The sequence below is a fragment of the Parasteatoda tepidariorum genome, chromosome 11 (genome assembly GCF_982258835.1).
Source record: "Parasteatoda tepidariorum strain Cologne lab strain chromosome 11, Ptep-v5.0, whole genome shotgun sequence".
NCBI classification, from domain to species: Eukaryota; Metazoa; Arthropoda; class Arachnida; order Araneae; family Theridiidae; genus Parasteatoda; species Parasteatoda tepidariorum.
Window position 1 is genome coordinate 19,751,414 of NC_141765.1, and position 17,803 is coordinate 19,769,216.

The window sequence follows — 17,803 nt, forward strand, 5'->3', positions numbered from 1 at the left end:
GTATATGGTAAATCCATTTTTTTAGTGATGAAAAAAAATACTAATCTAATATAGGGTTAACTTCGTTAAAATTTAAAAAAAAAAACATCGAGTAACTCGGAGTTAATTTATGATTATGTTATTTTATTATATTTTAAATATTATTTAGTTATTGATGTTAAAAACCAAACATACATCAACTTTAATGCCTTGTAAAGGGAAGAATTGTCCCGGAGGCCGGTCGGTCGGGACGTATCTGAAGAACTCCACGTCATCTCTGTACCATTTGATGGAGTAGAGGACATCACCTTCCAGGTCATAACCACAAGTTAATTTAATTCCTTGACCTCGGGCAACTTTCTCAGGAACATCTAAGGATACTAGTCTCAGGCTTACAGTACCTAGAAAAATTACAGAGTGTCACATATCACCCAAGAGATGACGAAAACTATTTTTCATCTTTATTCTTAATTATAAGAGCTCTTTTATGACACATAAAAGACATTAAATCAAGTGATTTAAATTAAGAAATATGGTATTTTAGGTGTACAATATTTTTATGAATGCGTTATAATTTTTAAAGATTTATTTTAATCCATAAGTGGCCACGGTTTTTTTTCATGAGTCTGTTCTAATAATGCTTCATAAGCTTAAGGAAATTAGTTTTTCGACATTAATTACTTTTAAGTCAATGGTTTTGTGCATTATTTTTTAACAATGGCAAGACGTTTAAATTTTTAGGTTGATATTGTAGCCTTTGTTTTCAAGTCTAACTTGTAAGTTGTTGTGAGTTAAGTTCAGAAAAAAGAAAAGCATTGAACTTAGTGTTTTTATTATTGAGATAGTATGCATTCAGTATATATTTTGGTAAATGCAATACTCTTTTTTGAGAGTTCAACACATCTTATTTAGCACAATGCTATATTTTTGAGTAACCAGATTGAACAGGAAATATAGCATAAAATAAAAACAGTATGAGCGAAGGGAGTTTCAGTCAAGTCCAGGATTTGAACCGGGAAGCTAGATTGACAAGCAAGCGCGCAAATTACTGGACCATCCAATCATACGGTGTAAGTGGGTTAAAAATTAAATAATAAATAAATAAAATAAATAAACGTCGTCCTGCTCTGAAATCATACTCAATTCCGTCAAATATTTTGGATTTCGTGATTCGCCAAAAATTACGCTTTTTTTCTAACGAAATACTTGCGAAAATAACGAAATACAGCTCAAAAATTGCTGAATCATCAAAAATATATATTGTGATATTATTGCAAAATCATGCTTTTTTTCATGAATGGGAAAAGCAGACTAACTTTGCTGTCTTACTGACAAATATTAAATGGTTTTAAAAGTTTGATCGACTATTATCTAATACCATACGACTGAAAGACCATGACACTATTAGTATACTTTGCGTGTTTAGCAAATGAGACGAGCAATTTACTATAAATATAAAACGTTCAAAATATTTTTTTTAGTTTTGAAGTTTTTGAAGTGTGCTTCAAAAAGTAAAAACGTACACACAAATAGTATAAAAAGAAGTTTTTTTCTTTATATAATACAGTTTTATTATGTTAAATAGTTGTGCTTTTTCATACATTTGAGTTTGTACTGCTTGCTAATTTTTAACAAGGTTAGGTAGAGAGCCGAATTTTCCACTATAACCAGTATATTATTATACATTAATTTTAGCACTAAATGCACTATAGTTTTTTTTAAAAATTCACAGCACTTATTTTAAAAATTAGCAGTTTTTCACGATTTTGTTATAGTTACTTATGTTGTTAATTATGTATCGCAGATAAGAAAATGAATTCAGAAAAGTCTTATTAAGTATTGAAATGAAATAAGAGTAACAATATACAATTAATACAAACATTTAAAATTGCTACATATTGTTTTGTAATCAAAATTGGCATACAAAGCTATTTATGAAATATTAACAAAATATGTAAATTATATGAAATGAAAATTCGGTATTCAAATCACAAAGCATAAATTATGTTATTTAAACTGCCAGACACGGTAATAAATAAGTGCTTAGTGATAAATATATTTCGAGATATCTAGATTTAGAAAAATTTGTCTTAATATCAAATTTGTCTTCAGAAAAATTTGTCTTAAATATCATTTAAATAGGAAGAAAAAAAGTAAATATACTACGTATATTGTCAATAAGATTTCACAATTTTATTTTCCCCAGACGAGCAATTGATAAAAGAAAGAAAAGAAGACAAATTAACGTGTTCTTACTGTCTCGAAAGAACATGTTCGCATCTATTGTAAGTAAAAATATCGGTAAAATGGTCTACTTAATCTTCTAGCATTTTTCAAATAGGAAATACATCAGAAAATAAAAAAGAAAGATTTCTTTAGTTCTATCAATTGAAAATGTTCATTTTATGTTGAGAAGGGTTTTGAACAATATATGTGTACTTTTTCTTCTTATTTTAAATAATTGAGGTAGAAACACAGCTTCAAAATAAATTTGTTTTGTTGTTTAAATATAGTTTCGAAAGCAAATGCTTCATTGGTTGGTAAACTTTTTATAAAGGTTTTTGTAAATTAGGAAATAAATTTATTTTCGTTGTAATGAACATAACTGAAATTGTTTTTGATTTCAGTTAGAACTGGGAAATTTATAAACTTTTTAATCTATAAGTAAGTTTTTCCATTGCTTGTTGCAAATGTATGTTTTTGTAAGTTGTGTTTTATTCTCTTTTGGTAAAGCCAAAAAGGATAAAAGGTGAAATTTTTCTAGTTATAATGTTTAAAATTTTTATTAAAAATTTATCTTTTGTTCTATAATATCATTATGACCTAAATTGTTACACTGTGAAAAATGTCTGTGTATCTTAACACCAAAATAGTGGTAACTTCTTTACACCAAAATGGTGTTTCACTGCACCAAGAATGTTGTAAAGTAGCAGCCACCTTTGTTTGTATTCAGTTGCAATAAAATTTATCAAATAGTAAAGAAGATACACAAAAGAGCCAGTAAATGGACTTATACGACACAATATAACGTAAAAATCATAAAATTTAGAATGATATATATACTAATTCATAAAAATAAAATTAAATTGTTAAACTTACGCGTAGCACAGAGAGAACATGCAGACAAACTCGAACTAGGCTTAACAGAACGGAAACTGATCGAAATTATATGTGATAAAATTACTTAAAACAGTACACAGAGATTTAAAAAAATATATATAACTATCCTTATTTCAAAACTGCAGGCATGCATACCTATTATAATAACGAACAACAACTTGGTTAAACTTTGCATTATATCCTAAATTTTTAAATTGCATTTAATAAAAAGTATGGTTGAGAAAAATAGCATTGTGATGAAAAAATAAAGCAGTGATAGGAAATACTACGATTGGATTGATTTGACAACAAATGAAAAATCTTTAAGATTTCTGAAGAGCTAAATTCAATTATTTGTTTTGAGGATACTCGAGTTGATCTTAAGTTATTTCCAAAAAATGTTTACTCTGCATTAAGTAAGAAATAGATTCTGCAGCAAATGCAAAATCCCAGTGACGCAGTGGAAAGATGTATTACTTCTGTCTTCTGTATCTCCGGTTTAACAGTCACGTCAAGCCAGAAAGTTTTTATGTCTGCGTCTTAAATAAATTTTTTTCCTTCAAATATTTTGAAGTTTTTTTCTGTTTCTTTTTATTGTACACTTTTTTGAGTTTACCTAAAGTTTTGTGAAGTTTATTTTCAAGTTATAATTATTTTCTGAAGGAAGGTAAAATTATTAGTAATGAACATTTTCTATTGCATGGTCCTTAAAAAGTAAACCTCGATAAGATGTAAGAAGTAAAAATAGGAATAAGACATGAAATATTTTTATTGGATGCTTTGTAGTAGTTATCTATTTGAAATGAAAATAAAGTTAGAAAGGCTGAACATAAACTTGTATATCACCTTTGATAACTTTTGTTGTGAGAATCGGATTTTCACGAACTAAAAACCTATCTTAATGATTCAAAAGGTTATCTTTAAATATTCTAATATGATAATTCATTAATGCTAATTTTTAATCAAGTAATGGAATCTTGCACAAAATACTTTATTTTGAATAAGCATACTTTTTTTCAATGCATTGGTATTTTGTTAATTATTAAAATAAGGGGAGTAGCAGAAACTTGGAAAATATGATCCAATTAGTTATATCAGAAGAACGGTTGAAAGTTTAGGCTCCTTAATATTAATTTAGTTTTTTGCAATTTTGGTTAATTCTTCGAAACTTGTAGTGCAATCGAACATATTTTTACACACACTTATGAAACTCGTTTACTCAGAGATATTTTTACGAAATAAATACTTTTTTTTTAAAAAAGCAATTTATTCTTTATTATTTCCTTAAATAAAAGTCGAAAGAATTAGAAATGTGAGACACACAAAATTTTACATTATTTCAAATTATGTAATTTGAAATGATGAAATAACAAACTTCGTTCGAATCAGACGAAAAGTTTGCTCAATGCAAAAGTTGTGATGTAATATCTCTCTGAATAAGATATTGAACAACCAAAAAAAATTGCTTGGGGCAACTTTTCAAACTTTTTATTACGGGTTAACACAAAAATGCCCCCTAAATATACGATTTAAAGGATGTAATTTAAATCTAAAAACACATAACCTTATTTTCAACTCTGTTATTCATTAGCAGAAACAAATATTTGTCGATAAATATGTATGCAGTTGCATTATAAGGATAATATTTTAATTTCTAAATCTCTGAGAGCTGTATTAACTAATTTTGTAATGCGCAATTTTTTTCTGCTTCCGTTCTGTTGCACCTAGTTCGAATTCTTAATATTCTCTGTGTGCTACGTGTGGACTGCAAAAAATTTTGCTACTATTTTTGGAGTTGAGGTACACTAAACTTTTTCTACCACATTTTTGTAGCCACATTTTTTCTTTATTTTCTTCTCTGTTAGATTTTCTTATTTATATGTTTGTTTGTTTATTCATAACATACAGCTTCATGAGCATTATAATAAATTTATAACTAGGTTACAAAAAAAAAGACATTTACTTTAAAAAATTGCTATTATTTGTTGAGCTATTATTGTGTTTGATAAATGAATGTGTGTTTTGATAAATGAATCAAGTTTCAAATGAAAAACAATGATCAGGTATTCTCAATTATATATAGATATTTAAATATCGGAAATGAAGAAAAATAAACTAAATTAAATATGGAATGTTTTTATTTGAAATATACTGGATGAACAAATAACCAGAAGACATTTTTCAATGTTTATGAGAAGCATTTAATGAACTGATATCAAGGTAGTGTTAACTCGTTTGTGTGAATTATCGGTAGTTAGAAACGTAAAGTAAGTAATATGAAAAATTTAGCACAGTTTCAAAATGTTTTTAAAATGTGGAATTTTTTTTTCATAGCTACATGAGTTTGTTTTTTATTTCACTTTAATTTTGGACTTATCTTTTCTTTCTTCTTTTGGTGAATAAGATTTGATTAATGATTAAAATTATGCCGATTATACTACCTTTTTAATTTCAAATACTGCTGCATAATACATTTAGCAATTAAAATTTGTTTGATATATATTGCAAGTAGATGACATTTATTGAATGCAATATTGTTTGGTACAGCGATATTTCAAGAAAAAAAATTTTATTATTTCTTTTGTGCTTTTACGATAATTGATAATTTTTAAGAAATCCTTTATGTAAATCAGAGATTTGTATATAAAAATACTTAATGTTATTAAAATATTTGAAAATTATTAACAGTTCTCCAATATTTTTGATATTAACAAAACTTTAGCAATTTCTTTTTTCCTTTTTGTATTTTAACATATAAACTATACTGACTGAACTACATGAGCTGAATTTTAGATGAAAAACTATTGATTAAGCTTTCTGAAAGCGGTTAGAGATACATTAAACTTTCAAAAAATGAAGAAAGATTAACTAAATTAAATTTAAAATCTCTTTATTTAAAATAAATTGGGAGAACAAATAGCCCGAAGATCTCTTTGAATGTTTATGCGACGCATTTAATGAATTAATATCATAGTGTAGTTAATTCGTTAGTATTAGTTAGAGACAAGCGTTAATTAATACGAAAAATTTTGTCTGCTTTCGTTTTTAAAATGTGGGCAGAAATGATTTTTTTTATTTAGCCTAGGCTATCATGGAGGAGGTTTTTAGATTTTTCTTTAATTTTGGAGTTACCGGTTTTTTGTTTTGTAAAGTAAACTTGCATAATGATCTAAAATAATACCGATTATACTGATTTTTAATTTCAAATACTGTTGCATAATATTTTTAGCAATTAAAATTTCTTTGATATATATTGCTAGTAGATAGCACTTACTGTATATTGGGTTATTTAGTAAAGCGATATTTCAAGATAACTTTATTATTTTCAATGCGTATTTATGATAATTCATAATTGTTGTGAAATATTTCATGAAAATTGGAGATTTTTATATGAGAATTTTTAAAGTTACTAAAATATTTAAAAATTTTTTGAACACTTCTCTAATATTTTTAATATTAACAAATTTTTCGCAATTTCCTTTTTTCTTTTTTTCTTTCAATAAATGAACTAAAATAAGTAAGAAAAATAAATCTTTTTGAAATATACATAACATAATGAAGTTTTTTCCTCATTCCTCTAAACTATGGGAATTAGAGGTTTATTGAATATGTATTTGCTTTAGTCTCAGAGTTATCTTTCTTATAAAGCAGATTTGATTAATGATCCAAATGTTGCCGATGTCCCTTTCTTTTTAAATTCAAGTATTGCTTCATTATACTTTTATCAATTAAAATTTGCTTCACATATATTGCAAGTAGATATCACTTACTGCATGCAATATCGTTTAGAACAGCGATATTTAAAAACAAAAAATTTTATTAATTTTGCGTTTTTACGATAATTGATAATTTTTATGACATCTTTCACGAAAATCAGAAATTTGAATATAAAAGTATTTAAAGTCATGAAAATACTTCAAAATTTTCTTGACCACTTTTCCAATATTTTCGATATAAATAAATTTTTCGAATTTTTTTTTCCTTTTTTTTATTTTAATAAATGAACTAAACTGGCAGAACTACGTGAGCTGAATTTCAGATGAAAAACTATTGATCAAGTTTTCTTAAAGCGGTTGGAGAGATATTCAACTATCGAAAAATGAAGAAAGATGAACTAAATTAAATTTGAAATCTCTTTATTTGAAATAAATTGGGTGAACAAATAACCCAAAGATCTCTTTCAATGTTTATGTGACGCATTAAACGAATTAATATCAAGGTAGCGTTTTGATAGGGAAGCGAGTTAATTAATACGAAAAATTTAGCTCACTTTCATTATCTAAAATGTGAAAGAAAAAGAAATCTGTTGGAAATATAAAGAAGACAATGAAATTTTTTCCTCATTCCCCTAGACCATGGGAGTTAGAAGCTCATTGATTATGCATTTGCTTTAGTTTCGGAGTTATCTTTCTTGTAAAACAGGCTTGATTAATGATCCAAATGTTGCAGTACATTATTGGCAAACATTTTGATTGCTTCTCAAAGAAAGGAATTTTTTTTCTTTACTTTATTATTTCGGAGAAGAAAATGAGATAAAACGTGGTATTAACTCAAGTGTCAGAAGAATAAAAAAGATTCCCTCTTCAGAAGATGATGATGGGGAAAAAATTCCCCACTCGTAGGCATTAAAAAAAGAAAAATAGGGAATCTTGCCGTATTGCGGTCATTTTTCCAACAACTGATAACTTCTGTAAGTTTTTTTTATTATATTATTTTATGTGAGACGAGAGTCATAATAATTCTTTTTTCATTGATTTCTTTTTTCTCACTGTTTTTCCCTTTCGAACCACTTCTCTATCTAGCACCTTTTTTTTATGCGTAAAGATTGTAAAGAAGTAATCAAAGTACCGCAAAAAAACAGGAATAAAGAAAACAAGAGTAGTCGGTAATTCATTTTAAACAAGATTCTTGTTTACATTCATAATTTGCACCTCAATGACATGTGTGGCACCCATAATTAGTTTGTAGATGAAATGCTGAGAGGAGAAGGTACCGTTGTTTTTGCACTCAAGAAAAAATCAGCACCAAAGAAAGGATTTTAACGAGAATTTTTTAGTAATGAAAAAAAAACTCCCATTGAAGACTTAATTATTGGTGCTTTATAAATTGAAAGTAAAAAAGAAGCGAAACTCGAAAATGAGAAAGTCTGTATTTGACAAGACTATTTCACTAGTGTATAAATGTATCAAAAGAATAAATTGTTTTAATAGACTGATGCATTTTAAATAATTTTACTCGACATTGGGTAAATATATATTATTTATTAAATAAATATTAATATTTTTTACTATAAATAATAATATTTTATTGCGTATATTTCAAAATTTTTAAATTTAAGTTGCTTTTATATAAAGATTATTTGATAAGACCATTTTATTAGAGTATGAATGTATCGAAAAGATGAATATAATCTTTTACTACACTGATGCTTTTTAAATAATTTTACTTATAATTAGGCTATATATATACATTTGTCAAATAAACAATTATATTTTTTACAATTACATCACAGAACTTTTGCATTTAAATAATCGTATCTTAATAATTGCTTTTTTATAGAGATAAATTTTTTGAAAAGACCATTTTACTTAAGTATGCATCAAAAAGAAAAATATAGGCTTTTACTAGAATGATGCATTTCATATAATTTTACTCCTCATTGAGTTAAAATTTATGTATTTGCCAAATAAAGTATAAGATTATTTAACAAGACTATTTTACTAGAGTACAACTGTATCAAGAGGATGAATATATTGTTTTACTAGATCAATGCAGTATAAATATATATATATATATATATATATATATATATATATATATATATATATATATATATATATATATATATATATATATATATATATATATATATATATATATAAATAAATAAGTAAAATTATTTATAATGCATTAGTCTAGTAAAACAATATATCCATCCTTTTGATATATATATATATATATATATATATATATATAATGAAAAATTATGATTATTACAATTACTTATTATAACTTCATCAAAATAATGAACAGATTATTTTACAAAGCTAAAGAAATTTAAAATGAAATCTATTCATCAGGAAAATATCATAGTTTTGTTAAATAAGAATGATATTTCTTAATTATATTTCTAATTTTTAAATGTAAATTGACTGCGTCTTCACATTGTTTTTTTTTCTATAATTCAAAATTTTTAGTAATTGCAATATTAAAAGGAATTTTAAGATGTTATACTTAGCATGATCATCACCTATAACTGTTATTAATTCACTGTAATTTCACTTTAAAATATAATAACACTTGCTGCAAATAATTTGGACATGTCCAATCAACAAGTTTATCAAATCAACAAGTATTATTTAGAGACTTGTATTTAAAAAAAATAATGCTTTTTTTTCGAAGATCTTTGGCAAAAAGAACGTTCAATAAAAACAAAAATTACTATTAAACTAGCAAGAAAACACTCAGATGGAGTGTACCTGTGTCGATTTACAGACTGAGTATTTAATCATATTTTTTTTTAAAAAAATCATTAGGAACTATACTTACTTTTGAGGCGTGTACTGTAATGCTATATTTCTTTTAACTTTTATCTAAGGTTAAAGTGAAATAGGTAAAATTTATAAACTAATCAACAATACTCTAACTGGGAAGAAAATAACGAAGCAAAATATATTGGAACTATATGTAACTGTACTATAATAATGCATATATAATAAATACATATATTTGACTAAATTTCGAAATTAAAGGAAAACTGAACTCAATTGCTTACTTAAATATTTAAATATAGAATCTATCTGCAACTATAAATTATCAGGAAACCAAAAAAATTTCAAAAAAAAGTGTTTCTGTGTTTTTTTAAATGTTTATAACATTTTGCTTGTAAATTTGGCATTTAGAGAGGTTCTCAGAGAAAATTTTTTTAAGATTGATATTTTTGAAATATTCCGATAAATTGAAATATTCCAATTTTTCTAATAAATATGTATGAAAGTGACATTCTTATGAACTATAAAACGTGATGCTTTCCAAGAAGTTCATCAAGTATTTTTTTATTTTAAAATTAACTTATATTAATTATACTTAATTTTGCTGGTGACTGAAGTTTGCAGCATGCGCCAACCAGCTCTGTTGAGCAATACTTTAGTAACTAGATGAACTGAAAAAATGTTTTGGATGTAATTTAATTGTATTTTCGTTTAATTTCTTTTTATTATTATGATTTTTTCTGGGAAGAAAAAAAAATAGCCTTTTTAAAGGCTAAAAAGCTATTGAAACCGGTTTTTTTATTTATATTTAGTAATTTTTTAACTTAAAATTGCAAAAAATTGCGAATTAGAGAGTCTAAAATCTTAACTGCAACAATTATTGCGATTTTAAATTCCCTTGCATGCATTCTTTCTTATCTGAGTATTTAAAATTATAATTTATTAATAAAAAACAACAATTTTAAAATGCTTAGTTGTTGATTTTATTGATAATTGTTTTATATATTTTTTAAGATTGCGGATAATAAAATATTACCATAAGCATACTGACAACTATTTTTTAAGAAAATTAATACAAAGTTGCACATTATATTAAAATTCCTTTGCTTTGTCCTATTAGTGCGTTTATCTACTTGCTCTGCGAAAAAAGACGAAAGAAAAAAAAAAGAATGCGAATCCTCATAACAAAAGGTCTTTTTTATTCATTACGTTTCTAACGAACCCAACATGTTGAGTAGCAAGTTTAAGAGCAAAGAAAACTCAACCTTGGCTTCTATATTAGCAAAGAAATGCTAAGACAAAGGCTGTATAGGAAAGAATAGTCTTCTATTATGGGGTACACTCTTGTTTTATTGGGACACAGTATGCCAGAGGCACTCGATGAATAGTGTCCCACACAAGCATTGCCCCACCGGACTCGTCATTAATGCTGGCGAGTTGGCGAATTCCTGGCTTCATGCCTGAATATTTTCCCTTAAGGAGATGAAGATACATTTTAGGGATCCTACACTAGTAAACATTTTTATTCAGTAAGAAATAAATGATTTAGTCAGCTTATGGAGCCATTAAGAAGTAACGAAAGTAATTATAAAAAATTTCATTTCGAGAGTCATTTATCCGTTGGATTTTTCCTTTTCTACTACTTTTAAGTTTTTTAAATAACTTTTTCTGAAAGGACCTTTTTATAAGCATTGGATTATTCTTGTGTTATTTTAATTAACAAACTTGGATAGATCCAAAATATGACTCGAATTTACAGTTATATTACTTCTACCATGTAACTATTCAAAGTTTCAGGTGAATTTTCTGAACGATTTTGAAATTTTTATTCTTAAGACATTGAAATCTTATAATTCTTAAGACATTGAAATTCCAATTTTATATTAAGAGTATTATTATTTCTTTGAAAACAATTAATAATAAACTAAAGAATTGCTCTAACTATGCATTTCATTGCTAAGATACAAGACAATTATGCTTCTCTAGGTTTTGATAAATTTCGGCAAACATTCTGAAGCTAGTCAGATTTATTTTTCTTTTAACGTATTGTAGAAATATAGAAAAACATTTCTCTTTTCTAAAATTCCAAATATTATGAAATGTATTTTTCGTCACGAAATTAAAATTGACTTAAAAATAACAGGCCTTGAACTGTTTATTTATTCATTTATTAGTTTTTATTATTCTAAATATTTCGTACTATAATTTGAAATTTTTAATCATAACAGTGAAATGAAAGTAAAAAAATGAAAGTAAAAAAAAATAATAAACTTGAAATAATTTTTAAATTATTTTTGAAGGTACGATATTTCATTAGAATCGAAAAGCTTCAGAGAAACTATTCGATGAATTTATTATACTAATTTATTATACAACTTTTTCATAAATTTATTTACACTGTTGGTTTTCAATCAAAAGTATTTTTCATAACTTAGACTGGCTGAAAAAACTAGACTTATGAAAAACTTATAAAACTGGAATACGCAGTCTTTCTAATTATTTATTCTAAAGCAAAACTGTTAAAAGACTTTAATGAGAAATAATAACAAGTTGTAGAATTGCACTGGAACATGTAATCACAGTAAATATTTTTTCAAAATTTATTGCGACACTGTTGTTGGGAAAAGGATAAAAAAAAAAAAACCAGCTAATCATTTTTGATAAAAAAGAGTAACTCATATTATGCCGTTAGAAATACTGCAACAAAATATCTTTCTATAATCCTTTTTTTCAAAATTCTATAATTTATTTCATCACTTTTGCTGAGAAAAAGATAAAAAACGTATATTATTTTGAATAAAAAATAGAGTGACTCATAACACGAAGTCAGAAAAACTTGCACATGTAGTTAATTATGCTTATAGTTACTTGCACATGTAGTTAATTAAGGATAAAAATGACAGTCAACTATTTTTGATAAAAGAAAAGCGACTCATTACATGCAGTCAGATTAACTCGATTCTTCTAATCATTTATTTAAAAATTCAAAATTTATTACAACACAGTTACTGAAGAAAAGAAAAAAAACAATCGAGTATTTTCAATAAAGTAAGTACCAAAAAAATTGGAACATTTAGTCCTTCTAACCATAGATTTAAAAACAAAACCTTTTCCTCATTTATCAAACAAAAATATTTTTATCGATAATTTTACTGCCTTTCATTTATTTCTTCAAAATAAATCTATCCCATATTAGGAATATATAGGGAAATTGTATCGAAATAAATGGTATTTTCTATTACAATTATTAGGTAGGAGAAAAAGAATATATCCATTGCTAACTCGGATGTTATTTTTCTCTGCGTATATTTGTTCAGTAGTGATAGAAGTGTGAAGTAGGAAGAATATCCTTTCCTTTTTCTTTTGTGATCAGGAAAGAAAGTAGAAAAAAAGATTGATTAATTCAGGTCAATTGTGATGTGAGAGCAGAAAAAGTGAATGATTCTTCTATGAGAAAGATGTTTAACGGATCATTTCTTGCTGTTTCAAATGCTTAGGCTATTATAGTTTTGTTGAAATTTTAGCAATAATAGTTCATAAATATGTGTATTTGGGATTCATTTGGTTTCATTTCAAGTTTAAAAAAATTATTAATTTTTAAGTGTCTATTATTGCTTTGAGTAATGCGAAATTTTCAATTCGGTATGTGTTACGATGACGAAAAATTAGTTATTACATTTTGATTACAAATAGATGGTATTTTAGAATATTATTTCTAAAGATATATATATATATATATATATATATATATATATATATATATATATATATATATATATATATATATATATATATATATATATATATATATATATATATATATATATATATATATATATATATAATGGGGTATAAATAGTCATTAAAATTAAAGGAAAAATAATTGGTTCATTGATTGTCTGTAGTAATCACTGATCTTACTTGTTATTTTTAGAAGCTTTAAAATCAAAGTTAAATGTGTTTTAGTGTAATATAATATAATTGTCATTTGGGCTGTTTAAGCTATTTAAGAAATTTTAATTTTGAAATAAAAAATGTAGATTTCTGTATTTAATTATATTTAAATGCGAGGAAATGAGGAGGGGTATTTGCGTATTTTCGAAGTTTATGCACAAGAACAAAACAAATCTAAAAATTTTAAAATGAAATATGTCTTTTTATATAGTTGTATAGTATACATAGTAATATATAAGTTTCGAGTGATATAATTTAAAGTAATTAGTGTTTTTTGTCTATTTCTGTAAAGTTTTGTTTCGGTTGCCATTATAAATAAAACGTTCGGAACTTTTCGTAACGTTTTGGCAAATACATACAGCCTTTATCGTTGCAAGAAGTCATTGATTTAAATTAAAAATTGTGCGAAAATGCTTTTATTATTTATCATGTAACGGAGATTGTGTAATATATTATTTCAGAAAAAATTAATGATTTTATATTAAACTGCAACGATATGGTTAAAGTAAAAGCTTCGGTTTATCATTAGAAATTTAATTATTTAAATGGTTTGAAATCTGCTGTTCTATGGCTTTTAAAGTGATAACATATAAGCAATAAAATATCCCTTAATTAAAAGGTTTAAAGAGTAAAAATTAGTTTCATTTCAAACTTGTCGTTCACATCCTGGTGCTTTCAATTGATGTTTATTTCAATTTAAGCAAAATTTATTTATTTCTTGCACGTATTCCTTTCTCTAATTACAATTTTAGTAATTATTTAAATAATTAACTTCACGATTGCATTTTAAGTAAAGCATTTGAGAAAGAAGAGAATTTATATCAGTACCAAATACTTCTTCTTTATTTTCAATGCGTATTAAGGAAGTATTTAATTTAAAGTCTTACATATTTCAAATATTTGATGTAACTTATGCTTATTAAATTTCTACTGAATTCCAAGAAAATCATTGAATAAAGCTTTTTAAGAAGGCAACAAAATAAAAAAACAGTTAAAATTTGAAAGATATTTTTATAAAATGTTATTTTGCTTATTTATATAAACGATGTGAAATGTATTGCTATATTATTTTTTATGTGATATTTTACTATATTAAGTATCCTAACAAATATGCTTGAATTAAAAAAAAGCTTTAGTGAATTGCTTTCATACTAAGGAAAATTTTCATAATACTTTTAAAATTTAAATTCAAGAATCCTAGAAAAGGAATGTAAAGATGCACTGTAACATGCACAAACAGAATTTTAATTAATATTTTTGTTACTAAAAGTATGAAAGTAAATAATTGCTTTCCTTAAAGCCGTAGTTCTCTTAAAATCGCAATTTTATATAAAAACCACAGTTTTCTTAAAAATCGCAGTTTATATAAAAGACAAAAATTCAATAAAATTCTGAGAATTCAATGAAAATTATACAAGAAGCAGTATCTCTCTTGTAACAATATATTTATAAGGTTGAAGAAAAATAAAATAAAGAAGATATGTAAAATTAACTGAACAATATTTCTCATTTGTTTCTGATAATATTTATTCGAAGAGCGTAGTGTAGATTTCAAATGTTATATGCTTTACTAAGAGCTTGCTAAAGTTCAGTGAATTTGGAAAATTGAATAAGAAAGTAGTTGAGTTGGAAAGTAGTTAGTAAAACATATTTCGAACTGAGAAGAGCAAAATTTTCTTTTCATATTCAACATAACATGTTCCTAAACCCAGAAATATTAGTGATTTTCTATTGAAAAGTATTTTATTTCCAGAAAACTATTTATTTAAATCTATTGCCTAATGTGCAAAAATGTCTCATCAATGTTGCACGAATGGTTAGGTAAACAGTTAAAGAAGGACTAATCTTAAATTATGGAATTAAACAAAGTCTGTTGATTTAGCATTAAGATACTTATGGAAATGGCAGTTTTTATACACTTAGCTGAATACCATTACCATTCAAATTAATTGGGACCTAAATGACTTCAATTTTTAATCTGCTCTGTAGATTTTTCAATGCAAATCAAGACACATTATTTTAGTTTTCCAGTATGAATCATTTAAACAGTTTTAAAATATGGCAAAGTTCCGAATCATGTTTAAATCTCCTACCAATTATCTGTATGTATGGAATTACCTTACGTTGTATTATTTATTATGTATTTTATATGTATTACGTTGTATTATTTATTATGTATTTATTAAGCGTTTTGTTGAATTTATTCAGCATTACAACGCAATTTCCTGACAAAAAATAAACCAACCGAAACTTTCGTTTCGGATTGTGTTTTACAGTTTTTTCGACTGATTCTAGTCCAAGAAATGGTCTAAATTACAGTATAGAAATATTATCTAGTAGAGTATAGAAACATTATCTAGTTAGTAATAGTTTTAAAATAAAGTAAAAGTAATGTTACACTAACTTGATCCTAGTTTAAAATTTATAATTGAGAAGTGCCATAAAAACATGCCTAAACCAAAAAAAAAAGGAAAATCGAGGTATAAAAAGACAAAAAAATGGCATTGATTTCTTTTAGAACAAAAATCAAGTAGTTCCATACTTCTGACAAACAAGTGTTGAAGCATCAGGATATTGTTGAGTTCTATTTTTTTTACTAGAGACAAAAAAGTGATAGGATCTTAGGTTTGTTTTGGGGAAAAGAAAATCTCAAAGCAAAAATAAGCAAACACGCCCATCTCATGTGGGAAAGAAACCGATTTCTTTATAGAATGATTTTATCGAACCGTTCAAGCGGCGTGTTCAGTTGTGGTATGACCCCATATCTTTAAAAAAATTCTTTCAATGAAATCTAAAAATATAAAATAGTGGAGTCTAGTTTTCTGTTGGAAAGAGCTGTATCAGCGAATATTGAAACTCGTAGATTAACTGTCGATTTTATGATATATAAGACAGAGTACAAAAAATGATTGCAATATAAAAACTTATTTGAAAGAAAGAAAAAGAGCATTGCATTGGACGTTCTTTTTCAGATATACATTTTCAGATGGATACCTTTACATGATTATATAATTCATGAGAATCGAAAGTGCTCTGTATTAACGAGAAGTTTTGTATTTCAGACAAGAAGTTCTTAAATTTTCTGGTTGAAAAATTAGAGCAATTTTTAAAATTTGTCACGAATTTTTTTTCCCTACATATTTTATAATTTAAGAGTATTTTATAATTTAAAAAAACATTAATTGAAATTATACTGCAAAAATTATGTTAGAACAAATAACTTTACATTCTAGCAAACTCAATCTTTTATATTATTGAAATAATGTAGCCTGTACTTCCATATTATTGAATGGTTTGAGGAAATTTAGGGATTTTTTAAAGGAGAGAAACTTTTACGCTAAGCTGTTTTTTACTATAGTTTCCCATACAGAGAAAATAAAATTATAGCTAAATTAATGTGCTGTATGGTAATGACAGTTCTGATAAAAAAACATACTTCTGGTAATTAAAACCAAAATATACGGTATTTAAACCATCCAGTTGGTAATTTTTCCGTTCATATGGTAACGATTTACCGAAAATTCTGGCTTCAGAACTTTTAGTTCTGATTACCACATATTTAGTAAAGAATAGAAAACTGAAAAGCAAATTTAACTGAATGTTTTTATGTAATATTTTGAGATGTTTTGATAAAATTACCAAATTTTATCCCATTCACCAAAATCGTAATTTATTAAACCATATTCTTAAGCAAAATCATAACCAAAGCATTTCGGTAAAATTTAGCGAGCGTTCTGACGTTCACACAGAGGCAGAAACCCAGTAAAATTTACCATATTCGTATAGTTTTGACCTTAATTTTTTTAGTTCAATTGGTACTTCTGAAGTTTCTGTAATTTCTTCTTATATCGTGGATACGCAGTTAACGTTAATGGCCTTTGTAGAAATCCTGTTCTTTAATCGAAGCACGGTCTTAAAAAACATTTTCTTTATCAATTTTAAAAGGGTTTATCATTATATTTCTCATGAAATTATGATTCAAATATAAAGCTATTTTTTGAAAGAATATTTAATAAACACAGAATAAATAATTACAAGCTAATTTGTTTGATTAAACCGAAATAAAATTCTAAGGTTTCCTTGAGTGTAGTTGACTTTTTGTCCAGACAGTGTCAACAGTCTTAGAAATTTTGATAGTCACTTAAAAACTTTATATTTTCCAAAATAATTCTCTTGAGTATTCTCAAAAGCTTGTTAATATGTGAAATGTTTCTTTTTTGAAATTTCTCGATATTTTAGTGGATTTTTGGGTTTTGGGGAATATAAATGCAAGGATTTGA

The 17,803-nt window shown here is 25.7% G+C and overlaps 1 protein-coding gene across 1 annotated transcript in view; it reads right to left on the reverse strand.

Moving 5' to 3' along the window:
* LOC107451041 (uncharacterized) overlaps positions 1-17,803 on the reverse strand; it is a 266,235-nt gene that overhangs the window by 37,859 nt on the left and 210,573 nt on the right. The window contains exon 2 of the mRNA XM_016067013.4: positions 175-380. Within this exon, the coding sequence (XP_015922499.1) occupies positions 175-380 (206 nt within the window). The remainder of the gene's footprint in view (positions 1-174; positions 381-17,803) is intronic.